General features: G+C 33.8%; 1 protein-coding gene across 1 annotated transcript in view; it reads right to left on the bottom strand.

Moving 5' to 3' along the window:
* Positions 1-21,454, bottom strand: part of LOC138181418 (uncharacterized) — a 230,640-nt gene that overhangs the window by 13,737 nt on the left and 195,449 nt on the right. Inside the window, exons 5-6 of the mRNA XM_069116183.1 lie at positions 2,955-3,148; positions 1,219-1,398 (exon numbers count right to left, since the gene is read on the bottom strand). Of these exons, the coding sequence (XP_068972284.1) occupies positions 1,219-1,398; positions 2,955-3,148 (374 nt within the window). The remainder of the gene's footprint in view (positions 1-1,218; positions 1,399-2,954; positions 3,149-21,454) is intronic.

The raw sequence follows: 21,454 nt of genomic DNA, 5'->3' as shown, positions 1-21,454 counted from the left end.
CTTTCGCGTAAATGAAAGTCGTGAGTATGGAAATTTGGGAACGTGGGTATCGTTGGTGTGAAAGCTAGAGCATGTTTGAACGTTTTCAGAGGACCGTTATTTGTCGTACGTTGCATGGAACTGAGAGGTTCATAGAATTTATGGGTTTAACATTTCCTTTTACCTCATCAGGGCCTCGCGAGATGCGTTAAATCTTTTGAGAGTACGTTTATATGACTAGAAAAATTTGATACTGTGACGATGAAATGCGTAGAATTTGATAAAAAGAAAGCTTCATTTGAAAATAAGGATATTGACGTGTAACGTGTATGGACGTGTAAAATTCAGCAAAATAGAAATTGCAGAATTTCTAAATCAAATAAATGTCATAATATATAAAGTCATTTGCAAATTAATGGTATATGTACATATCGGACATATGTATATGTATATAATAAATTTTTCATTTTCTCTAAGTCTATATAAACATTTTTAATAAATAGGCAAACTAACTTTTAGTTATTTGAAATAAACTTGGATGTAATAAAAGTGTTTTAAAGTTTCTTTTTTTATCAAATTCAGAGAGCAGTAAAAAAGCTATGAATAAATTGCTTTACAGTCTGATTTTTATACGCTTCGTATCCGTTAATATGTTCAATGTACAAACACGATGGGTTTGTTATAGATGCATTCGAAACCGTGTATACTAGGGGAAATACCGAAATCTAAATTGTAAACGAACTTCGATCAAATTTCGTATTCCTCTTGGGATTTCCTACATGTAACAGTAACAGACAGCATATTCATTGAACATATTGTCTGATAGAGCCAACGGATTAAAAATGTATTTTCAATTTACCAGTTATAACCGATATTGTGTAAGCAATGGTCATAAAGGAGCATGTACATAGTTTATAATTAACCTATTGTTTCTAATTTCAACGAATCGAAACTACCATAATAAGATAACTTCGAGCAACTTGAAAATTTTACTTTGGTAGTAAAAAAAAAAAAAAAGAAATTATTTTGCTAGTTGAAGTGAATTTAAAAATGATCATCATCATCCTCGTTAATGCCAATAATGGTAGTATCTCGACATTGATATCGTATTTCACTTTCGATCTTCCGATTAGCGGTCAAAGGGGTGGAAAATCGAGGAATTCAGTGATTCAGTGATGCAGGAAATTCGGCTATCTAGCGGATCGCAACAAGGGAGGATTCTTGATAAGAATTACTTACGCCGCAGGGTTCGATTTGAAGAGGTGGCAGGGGGTTGAGTATTCGCAATGGTGGTGGTGGCTCGCGCCTTGCCGGGGGTGGCGGTGGTGCACCCGGTGGTGTGACACTCGTATCACCCGGAAGTCGACACACCACCAACTCGACGGTATTGGGTGTCGTTCGTAGAACTTCGAGGGCCTCCTGCAACAAGTTGCATCGAGAGGAGATTAAAAATTTTTCTCGAAACTGATATGTACCAGTCTGTAACAAGAACGATTCAAAGAATAGCATTCGTGTGTTTAATTATTTAGTATCAGTTCAAGTATCAGTAAACTGAATTTTATGAGAATTCTTTTCATTACAACAATTATAATTTCATGCCTCGTAACTGTTTTAGAACAAATGTTTATATATAAAATACTTGTTCGTAAAATATTCTTGAAACCGTATCCCGAACATTTAGTTTCCTTTATGCAATTTCGAACGATTTCTAAACAAATTTCTAAATTAGACAATTTCTAAAGAAAAACAGGAAAAACAAGAAAAGCGTATGAAACCATATCCCGAACATTTAGCATTTAGTTTCCTTTTTGCAATTTCAAACAAAGTAGACAAAAAGTGAGAAGTTCAAAATCTTTCTAAAAATTGTACAAACTCATAAACATCGAGTTATAATACGACACAGTTTCTATATCGTGTTCTTCATCGCGCAAGGTTCAAATCGTTTACACTTTACGCTATTCAATTTGCAACGTAGTTACTGAACTTATACATAAAATTCGCAGATTAACGATTAATGCGTTATCTCATAAGAGAAGGTAGAAGGAGCAGCGTACAATATAAACTAATATTACACCTTGATTCTCGAGGGACAAACGGGCAACTGCACGTAAGATAGCGTCGATCTTTGCTCCGAGTTCCGGATGTAGCTACATTATGCTAATCAAATGCAAATCTCTAAGAGCTACGAGAAGACAAGCCCGTAGCTTCCATCTAAAGCTGTAGTAATCGCTATTTTGTCGCAGCCAGCTCATCGAGTTAAGCGTGATGGACCAAGACTAAGGAAAAAGGTTTGCGGTCACGGACGAAAGTTACTCCCGCGTATAAACGAACCAGAATCCTGTAACATTGAATCGTTTAGGTTCGAATAATTTGATATTATTTATTAAAAAAACTGTTTGCAAGAAGTAATATTACTCAGAAGTACTATTAAGCGATATTTCACAAGAAATTTTAAACGTCACACCCCTTTTCTTATTTTCCTTTATTCTACTATTTTCGTAATTTTTAATTTTCCAATTATATTTTATAAGATTATGCGTTATTTTCAATCGTGCAGAATATTCCTATACTATTTGTTTTCTAACACAACAGCAGATATTTCTGATCACCGACTAGTTGTAAGTGTACGAGAATTTACATTCTATCTGCTTGTTATTAATTTTCAAGAAAACTTTTACAATTTTTGAGTGATTTTCAAATATTTGTATTATATCGATTATTTCATTTAACTATTGCGTTATGTATTTTACCCTGCTTCTTCGAATACACTGGTCGTACTGAATCTTTTACATTTCACATTGAATTTTATGTTATTGTTAAAAAAAAAAAATTACGAATCGTTGTTATTACTAAATACTGTTAATATTTTATTAGCTATTCGATATCATCGTTATTACTAAAATTACATTATTAAAAATATCGAATATTACTGAAAATACCAAAAGTTTATAGAATAATAAATATTTTACGCTTACATAGTTAGTGAGGCCGGTTAAAGGAATTCCATTGGCAGCCAGAAGTATATCGCCAGGTTGAAGTTTGTTGGATAAGGCTGCCGGTTGTTGAGGAAATAGTCTTTTTACCCTAACAGGACCGGCAGTCCCACCACCGGAAACGCTCAAGCCAAGTCCTCTGCTGCTTTTCTGCAACGTCACTCGGAACGTACTCTCTGAAAATCATACAAAATGCCCTCAATTTTAAAGCAACTACTTTAAAAGCGAAGTTTTCTCCCTTTTAAGCTTCTGAAGAGAAAGTCCACTTCGTACTACCTGGGAGATAACGAAGTTATAATTGCTGTTTCTCTAACTACCGATTTCAAGGAATTTATAATATAAGAGTTAGCGCATTACAAACGAATATGCTTTTCTGTAATTAGTGAATCATTGATTTCTTTCAAAGAGAATCGCGTACTTCATCGGAGAACAAATTAAAAACGAAGTATTTTGTGGTTTTTCACCGCGTCTAATTAGATATTTTACGAAACAAAAGTCTCAGAAACGTCGTTTCGAATATACGATATAAATTTTGATAAATGCGATGATTCATTTTGTTTAATAAATATTCACGTTACCTGTATATCAAATGTATGTATACGTATCGTATAAGGTAAAATTATTTCTACAACTGCGATTCCATTTGATTCTAAATTTTCTAATTGAAATCGAAAGGCAAATTTTCAAATTCGACTATCAAGAATTCTTGCTTCAGGTTATCACAATTTCGTCTCACGAGCTAAAGTTCAATATGTAACAGAATATTCATGAAGTATAGTTATGAAATAATATTTTAATAATCTAAGTCCTCTCGTATAATGTTTCCATTTAAGAATTTTTTTTAAGATACTAATCTAATAAAAAATGTTTGATATCGATCAGTACCTTCAGTACCAATCATTCTACGACGTAGGCTGGGCGTGTGTCTTTCTTTAAAATTAATTTCACCTCGGACAAATACACCAGAAGCTTCGATCGAGCGGTTTGTTTCGCACTATTTCGACCAGTTTATTTCCATCGAATGGGTACAAAGAGAGCACAAAAAAAGCGAATGGATCGTTCGTTTACACTGTAAAGACAGAGCACGCCGTCCGTAAATATTTATACCACGAAGAAAGAAGGAGCACACGGTTCTTTTTTACCAGAACGCGCACCATTCCCGAAATTGTAGTCGGCTTGTAATTTACGATGCCTCGCTACTCTGACGCATGACCTAATATTTGGAATTGGGCTAGGACCCGAACAATTACTTTCTACCCCTCTGTTATATGTAGTGTCACTGCATCAGCTGCATATTTCAGTTGTTACAGTAACTTTCACGGGATGTAACGTCATCCTGTTGGTCATAATTTCAAGCGATCCAGCGGTTTACGAGAAAAGCGTGTTTACGAGATGCGTGTAAATGCGCAAACAGAAACCTTGACAATTCGAAACATCGCTTGAATTTTTCGACAATTTACAGAGAAACGTTGACTTACTACGATGTATTTATTGTTGCTATTTTAGTTTTCATAATTGTAAATATCATACTTGGATATGCGGATGAAACGGAATTTCAGATTTAGAATGAAAAGCGCTAATACGATGTTGTAACAAATGCAAAGTTTACAAATGCAATCTTTGGAAGACGATCGACGATTTAAAAAATTTAAGGAATTTTGCGATTTAGCGAAAAAGAAAATATTTAAACGTGTAAACACTTGCAAATATTTTCGTGAATGCTGTTTTTGAACTTGTATGTGTACGCGTGTGACGTCTAGAGAACATCGAGAAAGTTTTACAAAACGCTGTTTATCTTCCAAATGCCGTGATTTTTCGACGTGTTTCAGTATCTTTAATTTAACGTTTATGAAATACTTCACTTTCACAGCTTCTAATATACAATGCACAATTATTTATCGAGCAACTTGATTCTATATAATTCGATTATTCGATAACCAACATTTGGATATACTTTTAAACAATTATAGTTAAAATTACACGACGAATACAAAAGTACGTATAATTGTACGATAATATTCTAATTTCAATCGAAATCAACGTCAATTTTGCCAAAAGACATCTACATATATTTCCAGCACATAATTATAAAAAAAGGGACATCGAAATCTATCATTTTGACGTTCTTGATAACTCCAGCATTTTGATGTTTTAATATTTTTATTATAAATCTTCCGAACATATTGAAGCTACAATTTATTTGAAATTTCTTCTTCTTGCATGTAGATGACAGGTGATGACAGAACAAAATTCAATGGACTGTATTGGCCAGTCAAATTTTTGTATTTTGGGAAAACATTTCACGTCCATCAGTTCAATGTTTCTCCTAAACAATTAAGCTCCATTCATTTCTATAATTACATTCTCATAAACGTCCATTAATCTTTCTAAAAGGCGAACTAAAACCGAACCTCGTTGAAATTGACCACAGTTTCTCTGTGATCTCTGTACCAACTTTTTTTGCTCCCTCGCCCGCCTTCTCTTTTTGTCATGCGGTCGTGGACTTAGTATGGACGAGCACTAGTTCGAAATGACTCGCCTTTTACCGGATATTGACCCGATCCGGACGACATATCGCGCGTATTGTTCACTTTGTTCGCCATTCAGATCGACTCCTCTCAACGGGTAATTTACGTTTGTCACGTTATTGTCCGGGATCGCGCAGTGTCGATCTGTCCGAAAGTGCTGGCCATTGTTGGGATCGTTTCGAAATCGTGGATATCCTGAACGAGTTGGCTGATCATCCTCTAAACGTTCCGGCAAGTTTAAGAATCGATATCCGAACGATTTACGGCTGCCATGTGTCATTATCAGCGGTTAACTGGATCGGAGTGAGCGAAAATTCGAATACGAGACATTTCGATCATTCGATCGCGTTCCGAGAAGATGATGAAATTAGAATGTCGAATTTTCTAGCTCGTAGGATTTTAAATATGTAATGTAGAAACTATTAATCTAGAATAATTGTAATTATCGTCAATTATTAAGGTATATAATTATTAGGCGTATAAATGTCGTTTCCTTTCAAATGAAGCTTTAACTGTATATCATTTCTTCCAAATATTATATTTCGTTAAAGTAATCTTCGCATGATTCAACGCATCTCTTTAACGACTAATTAATTTCGTTAATCCAGATTTACTACTAATTTATCAGCTAATGAAATTAGCAAACTGAGAAATTATACATTGAAAGTTCTAAGCCATAAGCCAACTTAAAATACAATACAATACGTCGTACATCTCTTGCGGTATATTTAGTCAATCAATTGTCAAGATTGCGAAAATATGTAAAAACATCAAAAAGTACATAAATCATCATAAGTACAATAATCGTGTTCTAGTATTATTTCCTCTTTCACGAGAGATTCTAATTGAACGTTACAATTGCTAAAATTTTTCAAACAAATCAATCCTATCTAAAATCTATGAAACTATAATCTCAATCAAACTTGTTAGTAACCTCTTAACGATAATTTCCTAATAGTAATTGTATTTGATAATGTTTATGCGACTGTAAACAGTCAATGAAGCAGAAAAAGAATTAAAAATTCGCAAGTTGCAACGATAACTTTGTGAAAGTATGAAGCGAGCGGAGATTTTGGAATTTGATTGCTTTCGTTCTTTTATGAATAATACATTAAATCAACTGTTACAGACTGCAGTAAGAAATACAATTTCAATAATGGTACATGGTTGTTCGTAAATTTAACAAATTTGCCGGAATATACTCGAGCAGGAAATCCTTGAGCGTGAAGAATCTGCACGTAATATCAAATTGCGTTTTATTCCGCTGAATTATCTCATTTTAATACCGCGGATTTTCGTAGTTTCAGAATTTCGAGCGAAATGTTCGTTTTATCGTTGGTTAGATTGTTTGGAAGTAATAGAGTGGATGGTTTTGTCGGCGTTTGATAAACGCCTCGTAAAATTTAAGCGTGGTATTCCGCACCGTGCAGTGTTATTGCTGCTAATATCGTTGCTGATGCATCTCCACGCTCAAAAATAAACTTACTTACGTGATGACATAGCGTGTGCTATATAATTATTATCACTTACGAAATATGTAAATTATGTGGCATTAGTTTGTCATTAATAAAATCACCGGAAACTTGATCAAATTCTGATCAAGAAAAGATCCTTGTGATAGATAGCGAACTTTGTAAATAAAATTCAGATAAAGCGTAGAAATGGGATGATAATGAGAAAATATTTGTTCTGGAAATTTATTTTTTGGCTGTCTGGAAATTAAACATTTTTATGAATTAATAATTTTATTCGACACAACTAGTATATTTTTTATGAAATATAAATATTTCTACGATAAAACAAATATTTTGTATAATATATAGTTCCTGTATATTGCAATTAGCTTGTGACAAATTCTAATCTAATTTAGTTTCTGTAAAATTGCAAAGAATATGTCAGTAATAGGAATTTTTAAATAATCGTAACACTTTTGCAAATTGATAATTGACGTACGTTTCTATAATATAAATAAAATAGTATAATGTATAATATACTATGTGATAATGAACTCTAGTGTGCTCTACATAATTGTACTATTTCAGACACCGACTTCTATTATAAAAAGCATATCGATCACTATTTTAGAATTGTTACATTACAAATATTTCTCTACTATTTGTTATAAATACTTCTCTTTGCTAGTTTTGAGAAAAATATAATTTAAAATAACAATTTTTTTTCTTTTTTTTTTGTTTACTATTCAACGTTGTGAGGAATATTAATGCTTCACACTTTAGCAAAATTTGTCTCAGAATGAAAAACTTCTAATGTTCGTTCATGTTTAAAAGGACACTGTGTAATATTAATGGAATGAAAACGAATGAAGAGACGCATGAGCCGAGTTCAAGAAGATTAATGTTCTTTTTTCTCATCACTTTTGAATTTATTATTCTTGGTAACCTGACTTAATAATTCTTAATGAATTTTCTGTTGGAGAATTCCCTAAACTTTGTTGGGACAACCGAAATTTTCGAAAGAAATAGTTTGGGTACTTTTAATTAGTTTAATCTTTTCGTTTCGTTATAATGGCACGAGTGAACAACAACATGACTTACGATATTATTAGGCAATCTTTATGGTGATGAAAATATCGTTCAAAGATAATCTAACTCGCAAAAATTATCTTTAGTAAACTAATTATGAATTCTGAAAAGCTATGGTTTATTCTGATACTTAAAAATTTACTAGGAACTTTTACTATATCATACGATTATATTTTTCGTAGATCTAACAATTTTGTAATGAAGCTTTCTATCTTATTATAGTAATTTTTAAGTATCTGTATGATAATTACATAAAGTTTAAAATTAAAAAAGAATACGTGTTTGAGTTTTATCAGTATTATGTACAGTTTTATTTTCATTCTTATTTTAGAATTTTATTCTTATGAAGATTATATTTTCAATTATTAGTTAATTTACGTATATATGTATATTTCGCGAATAAATTTTATTATTAAAAATGCGATTTTAACACTGCGCGAAATTAATACAGAAATTACAAATTAAAATATAAAATAATTCTTCAGTTCTTCTCTTATTCATACACATTACTAAAATCTCATAATATTTATTACTTTACATTCGTGAAATTAAATCTACATCTTTTGCTTTGTCAATACGTCAATTATTTAATAATTTTTTATTTAAATTCGAGAATGTTATTGTACATATTAATTAAGGATATTTGCAAAACGATTTAACGATTTTCCGTATAAAAATGATTTTATGAAAATCGCAAAGATCCTTTTATAACCATTAATATTAATATATTTCCTTTTAAAAGTTACGATCAATGGTCTAGTATTTTCTGTAACTTGTGATCTATAGAAAGCAAGTGACCACAGTAAAGTGCCCAATCTCATCGATCTGAAAATATGCAAATGGCTCCCGTGGAACGTATGTAATCGCCAAATTACTAATTCAAGCAAGCTCTCCAAATTCTGCTAGAGCACATCTACTAATTTAGGCAATCCTATCTGTAGTTAAAGAGAAATCCAAGGCTCAACCGTTAAATAGAAAAGCTCTCAAAAGCGAAATACCAGGGAGTATCTGTTGAGAATTTATGATCCATGAATTGGAGAACGGTTAATAGTTATGGTTGGACGTATAATTTAATTTTCATTCGTCCCTTGATGAAGAGAATCCTCAAGTAACCGTTCGTCAATCTCATTGTTTCTGGCTTTCCCTTTGTCCGTCAATCAATCAACTTTAATTAGGTAATTAACGTCGTTGCTTTCTTTCATCATTTTTCACAAAATAATTAAATTAAATAGTTAAATAGAACACAACGAAATGAGACGATTGAAATAGAAAACTATGAATCACATACGTGTATACAATCGTTCGAAATCTCTCTTGGATATAAAAATAGGATTGACAAATAATGGTTATTTTTGAAATTCTTATAATTAGTTTTCGATAACTGACAGATATGCGATGAAATATTGACAGCTGCAAGAGCGAGACAAGTTATGGCAACGAGTTACATCGCTATTGTTTGTTTCTACCGAGGTTCTACTATGCTTTAAAATACCATTTTCGGTGTGAAAATGTGCTTTGCTGAAAGCGAGAAAATTCACTAATATATGTACACAACGAGAATGTTCGTACCGAAGCATTTATTCATCGAAGCATTAATGAATTATTTTAGCAAAAAATCGATGTACGCGTTTGTCGTGAAATCTAATGTCGTTCTTCGTAATATTTATTAATTCATATGTTCCTTATGCATAAATAATACGAGGCCTGTGTCAATGTTTCTCTATAGAAATTCAGATTAAAAATGAACGAAATATCCTTTTCAGTTAAAACTGGTTTCTTATTTCATGTTTTCTTGATCATACTGGAACTAACTCGGGGATTAAACCAGGAATATTTGATCAAATCTTTTAAATTTCGTCTCTCATAGGGCTCTTTGCGTGTCTAATAATCATTTCAGCTGCTCTAGGATCAACCTCACATGATTTTTCCCACGATAACGTGGATAAGATTTACTTTGCTAGAAAATTCCCTCTTTTTCCGATAATCCGCCTTTGTATATCGATTTGTTCCGCTCACTCATCCTTTGTTATCGATCGTCATAATATTATCTGGAATTTCACGTTTTAACAGAACCAACATTCCATTTTATTCTTCTTTATATTACACTTAATTTTAAAATACTCGATGGAGCAATATATATCATTTTAAACAAGCGTTTTCCTAGTATTCCAAATAATATATTGTCTATATAATACATTATTTCATATATTTCTAATATTATTAAACATCGTATTTAAAAATTCTTCGTATTTAACTTGACAACTTGTATTGCTTAAAATTTTTAGTCTTCTATCATGCAATGCCAAATTATTTGCACCAACAACTTGAGAGATTGAAGACTTTAGATCCTCTAAACGAAGAAATAAAACGGTCTGAGCGATGACAGCTACGCAAATCAATTTACACCGACTGTGTGTTATAACATGACAATTTACAATATTTTAATTCCATTGGAGAATAAAATATTTTCTTTTGTCAACAAATACTCATTCTCATAAAAAACGGAATCTTATCGCGTAAGAAATACAATAAACTGTCTTAAAGAAACAAACATATATTTCAAAATACAACTCATTTAAACTCGACATCGTCGCTAATGACCTTACGGTCGATGCGACGCAAAACCCAGAAGAAGAAGAAGAAGAAAAAGAAGAAGAAGAAGAAGAAGAAGAAGACGACGACGACGACGATGAAAAAGAAGACGAACAAGACAATAGAATTTCTCAAACAAACGACTCTCATAAATAAAATTTAAGATGCTAAAGATGTCGTTAATAATCATAGACACTTGATGCGATATTAAATTCACACACGCACACGCACACACAAAATATCTTTCCTACAATATATTCCATTTCACTTTCTTTAAAAAGAAGCATCTATCTTGCTTTTTCCATATCAATCATATTCAACATTCACCAGTCAGTAAGCAAGAATAACCCCGAACGTAAGCTCCCTGGTGAATTCATTTCTCCTCCAGCGACTAATTACTCAAAGTGTAGGCTAACCGCGGCGCGACACAAGGAGAACGATCACTCTCGTATTTCCTGTGATTTCAAGTGTTGGTAATATCCGAGGTAGGTCTGCTTGAACCCTGGCAAAGTGGTCCCGGTTATTAGCTGTTCGCTTTGATATCACGTCGGATCTGACTTCCACCCGGCAGACGTTTCGATTTAGCCGAGATTAGATCTCTTGATCCTATTTGCAGCCCGTAGATACGGCCGCTGATGACGCGAGGATCCGATAGGACTATGCGTGAGCGCGTTTTGGTCGGCGATCAACGACAATTAATCAAGATTTGATTAAAATGATTTGCGTTCTACGTAGATCTTGCTGTTTGCTTTTCGTCTCACCAGCAAAACAGATCATGCTACCCGTATGTCTGTTCCTTAGTTTCCACGGTTTGACAGCTACTAGTCACGTATAGTCGCAACACTGAGCAGACTAAATGGTGTCATAGAATCAACTGGTTTCGTGGGATCATTACACCTGTTGTGACGATCGATTGTAAACGTTGACTGTTTCTGTGGTTGAATAGGTTCGTGATTTTGTTACAGGATACGTTTGAGACGCGTATACCTTGTGTATCAAGTCTGTGTTACCAAAATTATCGCTTTATTTGATTTGGGGGCTGAACGTGTACCTTTCCACCCTCTTCGTAACTTTAGAGATATTGTTTATCAGAATATTAAAGCATCGGGGATATTTGGCTTCCACCACGTCAATTACACATATTTTTCGTCTTATTAGGTTTGTCCATTTTTAGCCACTTTATCTTGAAATATTTCTTAAAGTAAATCAAAAAATTGAAACTTGAGTTTTCTGAATTCTATATTATCACACAGAATGCAATTAAATATTTATCTCAATTTTGGCACAAACAGGAACACCCCACTCCAGCTTATTAAAATACATTCTCATCCAACTGCATCGAACGGAGCTATAATAATTGTTACGCGTTTTCTTAACGAGATATCGTTAATAAAAGTGTCTCGTAAAGGTCCTTCAAACTACAGACGAGGATGGTTTTATTACATTTTCACGAGTTGTCGAACAACTCGCCAGACATTCCTCCGTAATAAGAAGATATTGCATCGCACGAGATTGTCATCTCCACATCGAAAGTTGGCGTGGAGCATTCGGACAGAATTCGTAACGATAAGGTCGTTGTTGCTTTTGCGGTTCCGGAAACGAAGATGCATGTCTCGTGTCGGCCCTCGTGCACGAATTTATCTCGGTAGCGATTTATTACGTAATCCTCGGCTGCACTTGCTTATCGTGACGAAACTGGAACGGGACGTTTTTCTATTTATCAGCCGGACAACAGATTCAGCCGAATGGACGATCGTAAATATCGAGAGAACGCCAGAAACCACCGAGTTATTTTCAAAGTAATTTCGAATATCAGGGTGGCCCGCGAATGCCCCGCCGATGCCATATAATTTACGATGCACTGACACAGTAGATCGACAAAGTAATCAAAGCTGAATGACCATATTCTGCACTTGGTAGTATTATTCTGCGAGTACAATCATGGGGTTGGTTTATTGCGTTCGATGTTTAGCGTGGGCAGGAATTTATGAAACTATGTGTACGCGCATTTTCCGGTAGATTTTTGTTTTCGATAGACGAGCAAATTTACGATAGGAAAAGTATTTCATATTTTCGGTAAACATCGTGGAATAGTTGTGCCTGGTAAAAAATGATTGAGAAAATAAGAGATTAAATTATCAAAGAATACTACGAAATAAATTATAATCGACGTATAAATTACGCCAATAGCTCGAAATAAAGTATATTGCTTGGATGTATTTTTTATCGTCTACACAGAAAACTATAGATAAAGAGTAAAAGAATAACACGAAGAGGTGCTGAAACGTGACTGAGATGAAAATATCTTAGGTAAATGAAAGCGAAAAGAGTGAAAAATGAATGAAAGCAAGTCACAGCAGCGTAATAAGCCTTCTGTTAAAATTTCTGCCGATTAAACGCAGATGACATAAAAAGCACAGTCGTTTGAACGCAATTATACGATCTTATAAATCACTTATAAAAAAGTTAACAAAACTCTACTTGAAAAATATGAATGCAGATACGAATATCAATATGACCAGTTAAATTATCGCACTACTTAAATAGCCCTTTAAAATACGTTCTTTTAATCAATTTTTCATATCGCTTTATTTTCATCCCGTGAAAATCTATGCAAATTTATATAAAACGCTTCGTTTATCAAATATCGCGCCCAAAGGAATCTGCAAATTCGAAATTTAAAAACCGTGTATGTACATATTTTCCACATAATACAATCGCATCTCTCTATTTATTCGAAGATTCAATCGTAAGCCTGTCAATTCTTTCAACTGTTGTCTCGATCGCAAGCTTTTCTCTTCATAAAGATCTCTTTCTCAAAATAAGTAGCCAACGAAACTAGTCGCTCTACGTAATTTCATCTGGTCGATACATTACGTCACACAACAAGAAACTGTTATTAAAGTGGTGAGATGGTTTTTCTGTGAAAGTCGGTTCACTCGTTCGAAAGTCTGAGCTATGAAAGAGGACGCTACAACGGGGGTGGCGAAGTTCGATAACACGGCTCTCCCTGTAACTAGGTTATGAATTGCTCGGTGAGAACCGGTCGTTTATTCGAAACATTGGTTGCCCGCTTTATTCGATGTGCGATATTAATATTTCGATATTTAAATAATTTACATTTTATCAATTTTGTATAATATCAAATAGATAAAAGCTATACAAATATGATATGATATATCAAGGCGTATCAAACAAAGATACGATAAGATACTATGTCATGTCGAGATACGAATCGTTTTTCTTTTTTCATTTGAAGATTCTATAGACTGTGTGTAGCTAGATTAATTTGTATTGGAAATTCATATATTAGAAGATCAATATATGAAGAATATTTGAGACACGTATCTTGAAAAATATGTATTGCATATAAAAGATGATGGAGATAAATTCTGAGATGCCAGAAAATTTAGGCGTATTTATAATATAATAAATTAAACAGGTAATCACAACAGTATGGATTTATAATTTTAAATTGTTTAATTCTTATTTTATTATTTAACACGGATGATTACGTTAATGCCAATGCGGAAATATTAATTAACACAATTACGATAATAAAATAAATCTTAATATTCAAATTATCGATTCAAAGTTAATGAAATTAGTAAACCAATTTTTCCTCGCCTTAATTTATACGATCCTAAATATTCCGCGTGACGATTTTCATTTGCGATAAACGTTTCTTAAGATCAAGGTAATACCGAGCCCGACGAATTTTTTCGCGGGAGAAGATAATCCAGCATCTTATGGAAAAGTGGATCTAGATTAAACGAGCCTCAATTTTCCAGTTTTCTGATTATTTGAATCTTCGCCACTCGCGAATTAAATTAACTGTCGCATTAAGAAGTCCATCTAAAATTACTTCAACCCGGTAGATTTTTCTTAAACACGTGATGGTTCTGTATATCTCGCGAAAACGCGAGCAACGAACAGTAAAAATCGTGCAATGGCTCGTGTTACGAAAGCATAAACGATTTCGTATATCTATCTTGACCGTCTTTATTTCGTTCTACTTTCCACCCCCTCGTGCCTGTTCGGCACGGTAAAACAGCGGAAAAAATTTCGCTGAAACGAGCTAAAAAGGGTCGTCGACCGACATTTGGTTCACTAAACCATCGATCCGATACCGATAACACATCGCCAACGCCGTAAGTAAGTAGGTATCACGCTCAAGTCGGTGATTAATGATGCACGATTCTTAAGGGATCATTCGACTTGCGATCTAAGGGAATTTACTGCGCACGGCAAATGACACGGAAGTATGTGTTTCGTCAGGAATGCATAGGGTACTTCATAACGCGTGACACAGACTTTAGATTTTTCAAACATATTTTTCACTGTGCATTTTTCTTCGTGATCTAAGATCACTTACGAATAACGTGATAAATTGTGGATTATTGAATTTTTAATTGTAGGCTACAGGTGAAAACATGGTAATTCACATTCTATTTCATTTTAATGTCTTTTTCTTGTATAGAAGCGCAATTTTCAAATTAAATATTTTATTGACCAATTCTAAAGACTATTAGATTTTAATCAGTATTTTTGCCATCCTCTGGAACATTTAAAAAATATGAATAATATTAATTACATGCAGACTAATACTAATTAAACGAGTTAAACTGACATAATAGCTAAACTAATACTATTCTTTTCTCACAAAATATTATGATCTTATTATCGATTTTCATCGTCGAAAATTATCTCTTAATTGGTTTTAATGTCGAGTGTCTTCTCCCAACCTTTTTCAAATTTCCAAAATATTGCTCGCCGTAGTTTTAAAATAGACGTACTGCTTGCCTTAATAATTATGTTTCTGGCTTCCGTAAAACTTCAGCTTATCAATTATTTTGAAAAACTTATATCTTTCGTATCTAACAGGTTGTTCTCATCCTTAGTTATATCTAAAATCGGAAAATCAAGAAAACCATGTTCCTTTACACAGATTGACAGTATATCCTCAGTGTTAAAGTTGCGCTCTTATTAAAAATAGAATATACGATTTACCATGTTTTTCCCCTACGCTCTTTGATTTATAGTATCATCATCTTCGACTACCGGTTCTAGCGATTTGATTATCTCTGACTGAATCTTGTCACTAATTTAGAAAATGCGAATATTTTCATCCTCTCTCACATTGTGCGATTTCTTCCCCATTTTACGTCATGATTTATACGTGTAACTCATGAATGATCGATCGAGCGTACGATCGGTTATCAATTTCGTAATGATAACATGGCGGCGAGCTTGCGTACGCATCGCGTATTTATGATTAATGATACCCTTTTCTTTGTGTAATTAATCAAATCCATTAAGCTGGCAACGATACTTGAAAAACCAATAAAGCGGGAATTTTTATTACACGGATCATCGTTCAAAGTCAACTTTTTCGTGTAATTAACTTCAACTTCGGGCTCCATTGTGTACGTACATATCCGCGATGCGAAAGAATCGACTAATTCTCGGGTGGCACAGTTCAGTTTCAAAGCTTAGAAGGGCACGTTTCCTTCATAAAATTGCTCTGACATTTAATACTTCTCTCTTATAAAACTGCACTATTATGTCTAGCTTTTTTATCTTTTCTCTTTTCTTTCAAAATATTATTGAAATGAAGGAAGGGAGAAGCAAGGGACTAAGTGGGAAGCTTCAAAATCTTTTACAAATTTTAGCTCCTATTTATGTAGTTTTGTATAAGGTTCTAATTTATGATATAATATTAACTATAAGAGTCTGTATAATCGAGAAACAATTAACAACAACAATTAACATCGATATCATAAACATATAAATATCTTTTCTAACAATAATTCCTTGCACCTTTGTTCTAGAAGGGAATCGAAAAACTTCCATTTCTAGGAAATTCTAAACTTTCCTAAAACCTGCTTGCAATCAATTTCCTAAAAAAGAGGATCAAAAAATTTCCTCCAAATTACTTGCAAGCAAATCTACAAATTTCCTAAAGATCCCAAAAATATTCTAAGAGTTACTTCTGCACAAGGCCAAAAATTTCCTCAAAATTCCCCGCAAACAGATCTAAAAATTTCCTAAAAAAAAATTACAACTTGTACAGAGACTGAAATATCTCAAAAAAAAAAAAAAAAAAAAAAAACGAAAGAACTTCCCCTGAAACCACGAACGTATTAATACGTATCATCGTCAACTTCAGCCGTTTTCCTAATTTTCCGCAGCGACTCGATCGTTCAATCATCCGTTTCCTACAGCAAGCCACAACCTTCCTGGAAAAGTGGAGGCAAGCAAGTGGAATTTCACGGAACGGACGAAAAGGGCATTAAGGCATGATAACGCGATCGCCATTACTCCGGCTATGAATTACCCCCTGGTGGTAGAGGGTGGGACGCGCGCTGTACCTGGAACCCTGTCGCGGCTGGCCGGACGTCCGCTTGGCTATTCCGTCGACGTAGGATCCTGATAACAACCTGCTCGGAATTAGCAGTGTGGCGTGGCCCGTGGTGCACGCCACCACGGCCTCCAACCTCCGAAATTCCTCTACAACGTACGTATCTACGCTCGCTGAGGGTAAATTAGTCTGCTAGTAGAATAGTAAAATTATTTATGCCCATCTCGCTTGTTACGATTGGTCGACCACGCTGCCTAGAAACAGAAGTTCGCCTGGTGATTTAGAGGATGTACGTCAATGTAGGTGCATATCAGGGGTCGTTAATCGACGAAGGCTTTCTTCAGGAAGGAACTCGTGCAGTGGCGAATTATTCTCTATGGCTTCCTTTCTTTTCCTTTTTTGTCTTCTTTTCTCGTTTACTTTGTAGACGAATCTACGCGGAAGAACGTGTGGTGCTCCAGTGGTTAAAGAACTGTGGAGTATCATGCAAGCATTGTATCGCAATTTTTAGCGTAGTGAGCGTGAAATATTATGTTTCTTGTGGATGGTTTAAGTGAATTATTGGGGAAATAGGTTTGTTGGTGATGTTCATATGCTTATGAAGTATATCAATACTTTTATGCATTTTTACTATTATCCTTAATAAAGATTCTTCGTCTTTGCACGTTCTTTAAGCAAAATTAAGTTTATTTGTTCCTTGCCAGGATTAGGCATATCGGTGAAATGGGACAGTAATTTAAAATTTATATTGACCACGAAGATCCAAGATAGATGCATTTTATACGTTTGTTAACTGCAATATCCCGCAATAATTCACACGCAGATCCGTATTTTATTCTTGTACCGGTGAAATATATGCAATTCGTGCTGAATTTAGTTTCTGTGGTACCAAGCATGTTTTTGATTTATAAGTTTACATTTTATAGAACTGCAGCATTTCATGATCTGAGATTATAAATTAGAGTATTTTCAGGTTTCTGACATGCAATGCGGCCGTTGACCGAAAATTATAGATAAGCACGCATTAAGGTACCAGAAGCATGTTCGGCTTGAATTCATTTGTGCCATCCATAAATAAATAATATATTATTCGGGTAAATAAATTCCTTTCAGTAGAAACGCGAAAGTATGATACTTATTATTAACTGCCTTTCGCGATATGTTTAATAGTAACTTGCTTGTATGAAAAACTTGCAAATTTTTCAACATTATTTCACTTTCAGAGGAATAAGATATTTTTTAGAAGAAGAAGTATTATGCACATGTGGCACCTAGTACAGAGGAAATCGAAGATATTTGTTATCGAAATTATTGGCAATCACGGTTACGGTAACTGACTTTGACCAATATGCATGGGCAAAGTTTCAAAATTCTCTCTACCTTGCCATTTCTCACATACGCTACAGAGGTCGTGAGTCGGAAGTTATAGTTAATTGGGGGCAGAAACTCGAAGAACAGGTCGAGGATAGAAACGATTATTCTCGATTCTGCTACCAAGTTCATCGAGCCCTTGCATCCCTTCGCGATCTTTCCTGAGATAGCCAACCGGAAGTTTGAAGGGAGCACGAGACTAAAGGTAAGAATATTTCCATAAACGTTCTACAAAGATTGTTTCCAGCGTAGTTACCAAATGATACGAAATTTTACGCGAAAGTAAAATAAATTTGTATTACTGCGATAAAGCTTAGGATAATAAACTACTTAAAAATTTCCAATCAATTGTAGAATTTGACGAAAATAAAATATCGGATTAAATGTGTAATTTTTAGGTATCGTATTTTAATCTTTAAATGAAACAACGATTGACAGATACTTTGCAAAATTTTTTGAACAGATTCTACATCCGTTATTCGAACAATATTATATTGTACAGTAACCATGGCTCTCTTATTTATAATTTAAATATATATCAATGCAGTATTCAAAACTCCAAATTATTTATTATTTCATTTGAAAGGATTAATCGTTTTAAACAGATTGCTTGAAAATGGTTCTGTCGATCTTCAGCCACTCGAAATTCATTGTTCTTTGAAGTAACATTCATTATCGACTTCTTCACACGGTCGTTCGTCGAATGCCGATAAAAACTCGTCAGATTTCAATCAGCGAGCATTGCGAACACGAAAACCGGGAACGAAAAGAACGAAATCGATCGACTCGCATTTCTAATTCAATTATCGCGGCCGAACGATTCCTCGACTATCACTTTAGTCGAATTTAGATCTTCGCTCTCATGCTTAATTACTGACCCATTTCGTGCACGCTTTCCTACGAAGCCGTGAGTATAATTCATGCAGGGCCAATCAAACTCAGGAAATTTCTATATCCATTCGAACGTAGCCCCGTCGTAAATTATCCTGGCGATCGTACGCCGGGGAACTTACATCGCCAACAATTTAGTTCCGCTGATTGCGCCGCGTACTAGTTTTTCCCTTCGTCTTCTTCATCTTCTTTTTTCCCTCGTTTTTCATATTTCATGTTCACAGCGGCGATATTACTTTGTGCACTGAACACGTGTTCGTTCGCGACACGCGATGACAAGCGAGACGAATTCCAGAAGGAAGGAAAACTACTTTAAACTAGGCGAACGTCGACAACAAGTATGAGTTAGTACACTTTTAGCGAGATTTTTACGCTTTACATTTGAGGGCAAAATAACCAAACAAAAAAGTGGGAAAATGTGCGCACCATTTTCAGAGTAAACTGATGATTCTAGATTATAACGATTTTAGAATGCATTAAGATACAGTGATTCCATCAGATTAGTGTGACTTTACTTTTTGATAGTCTTTATATAATGTTTCAATATTTCCTAACCGAGCTACATATGTATATTGTACATTTTACTATGTGTTTATTATTTCTTTATTTTCTTATTATTATTTGTTATATTTACATTTAAAAAGAGAGTTTTCTTTCCTTTTTTTTTTCTGTAGCAAAAGAACAAAAGATGCAACGTTACAGTGATGTAAATATTTTCATTGTTACAATACACGGCAAAAGAACTTGCCAATATTTTACCAATTTACGGTATCGTTACTAACAGAGAAAAAGTTAAAACGTATGGTTAATTAGCGATGCAAACTGACTTTCTCTTTATCGGTTCGTTACTCATCCACGGTTTTTTCGTGTTTACTTCCTTTGAACTCAAAACCAGCTTAGCTTCTATCGAAAAACTGTTAAACCTTGCCCCTCCCTTCGATTCGAAAGCGTCGCTCTCGCAACAGCTTCTAATCTGTCTTGATTCATCGATCAGTTCTGTTTTTTTTCCCCTTCTGATCTTTCTTTGATTTGACTCGCTTTAGCTGCGAATATTATTTACGAACACAAATAAGAGAAACTAGTTAATTTATATCTTGCTATAAAAGAAACGCGAAAACAGAGTGTAGAAATTGAATTACACAAGCGTAATAAAATACGTATGTCGTTTTTGTTATTGCGACACGAGGCACAATGAACTTAAAGGTTAAATCGATTTGTCGAATTTGACGTAAATGTGAGGCTACCAGTGACGCACCTGTGCGAATTATAAAAACACCATTTCTTTTAAATCTATTCGTTCTTAATTATTAACGTGTTTACGAAGAATAATGAAAATATAAAATATTGTCAGAAAGTCTACGGAAAATACTAGATTAATATTTTTATGATAACATTCTAAACTCTGTGTATGAGATTCATACGAATTACATCTATTAATCATGTCTACTTGAATGACGTAAATTTTTTAATTCCTTTAATAAATAAAAGGAACTTATTTTTCAAGAAAATAAATTACAAAACTTAACGAGCTAAATGTCTAAGCTAGTTCATTTTAAACAGATTGATATAGTTTTTTGAGCCACAGAAAGCGGCAATAAACCTACAAAGCCTATAGATTTAGCGAAATATGCAATTAAAATTAAAACAATGCTTAAATTATATTTATTCCGTTTGAAAGAACATGGTAAACAAGTTTCAAGATTTACAAGTTCTATGGCTTTATTACCTACGCACCAACTCAAATTAATTCACAGTCAGCCCACGCATTCTGTTGTATCCATTCTTCCACAATCACAACGCTCAAATTCGTCATCGTGTTTCTTTTAATGCAAAATTCCAATCCACCAACAGTTAAATTTCCTATATTCCAAATTTTCTAATTCTAATTATCCAAGGTTACCAATCGTAACAATCTTCGTCTAATTTTAAAAATTCCTGATCCTGAGATTTGTAGAGATTAAAATTATACTTATTTTTTTAGAGATTTTTTAGAAAGAGATTACAATTATTACTTATCCTCTAAATTCTAAATACATATATCTACATAGATGAACACGTTTACAAAATATTGATAATATCAAACATGCAACAAGTTATATTAGAAAAACCTCCTACTGTTAGTTATAATATATTTCCTTAGAATGAAACTGAGAACAATAGACTTATTTATTTCCTAAATTTATTCAACTTATATAT

This window comes from Bombus flavifrons, chromosome 7, assembly GCF_040668555.2.
Source record: "Bombus flavifrons isolate JBK064 chromosome 7, iyBomFlav1_principal, whole genome shotgun sequence".
Taxonomy (NCBI): domain Eukaryota; kingdom Metazoa; phylum Arthropoda; class Insecta; order Hymenoptera; family Apidae; genus Bombus; species Bombus flavifrons.
This window is presented reverse-complemented; position numbering and strand designations above follow the sequence as displayed.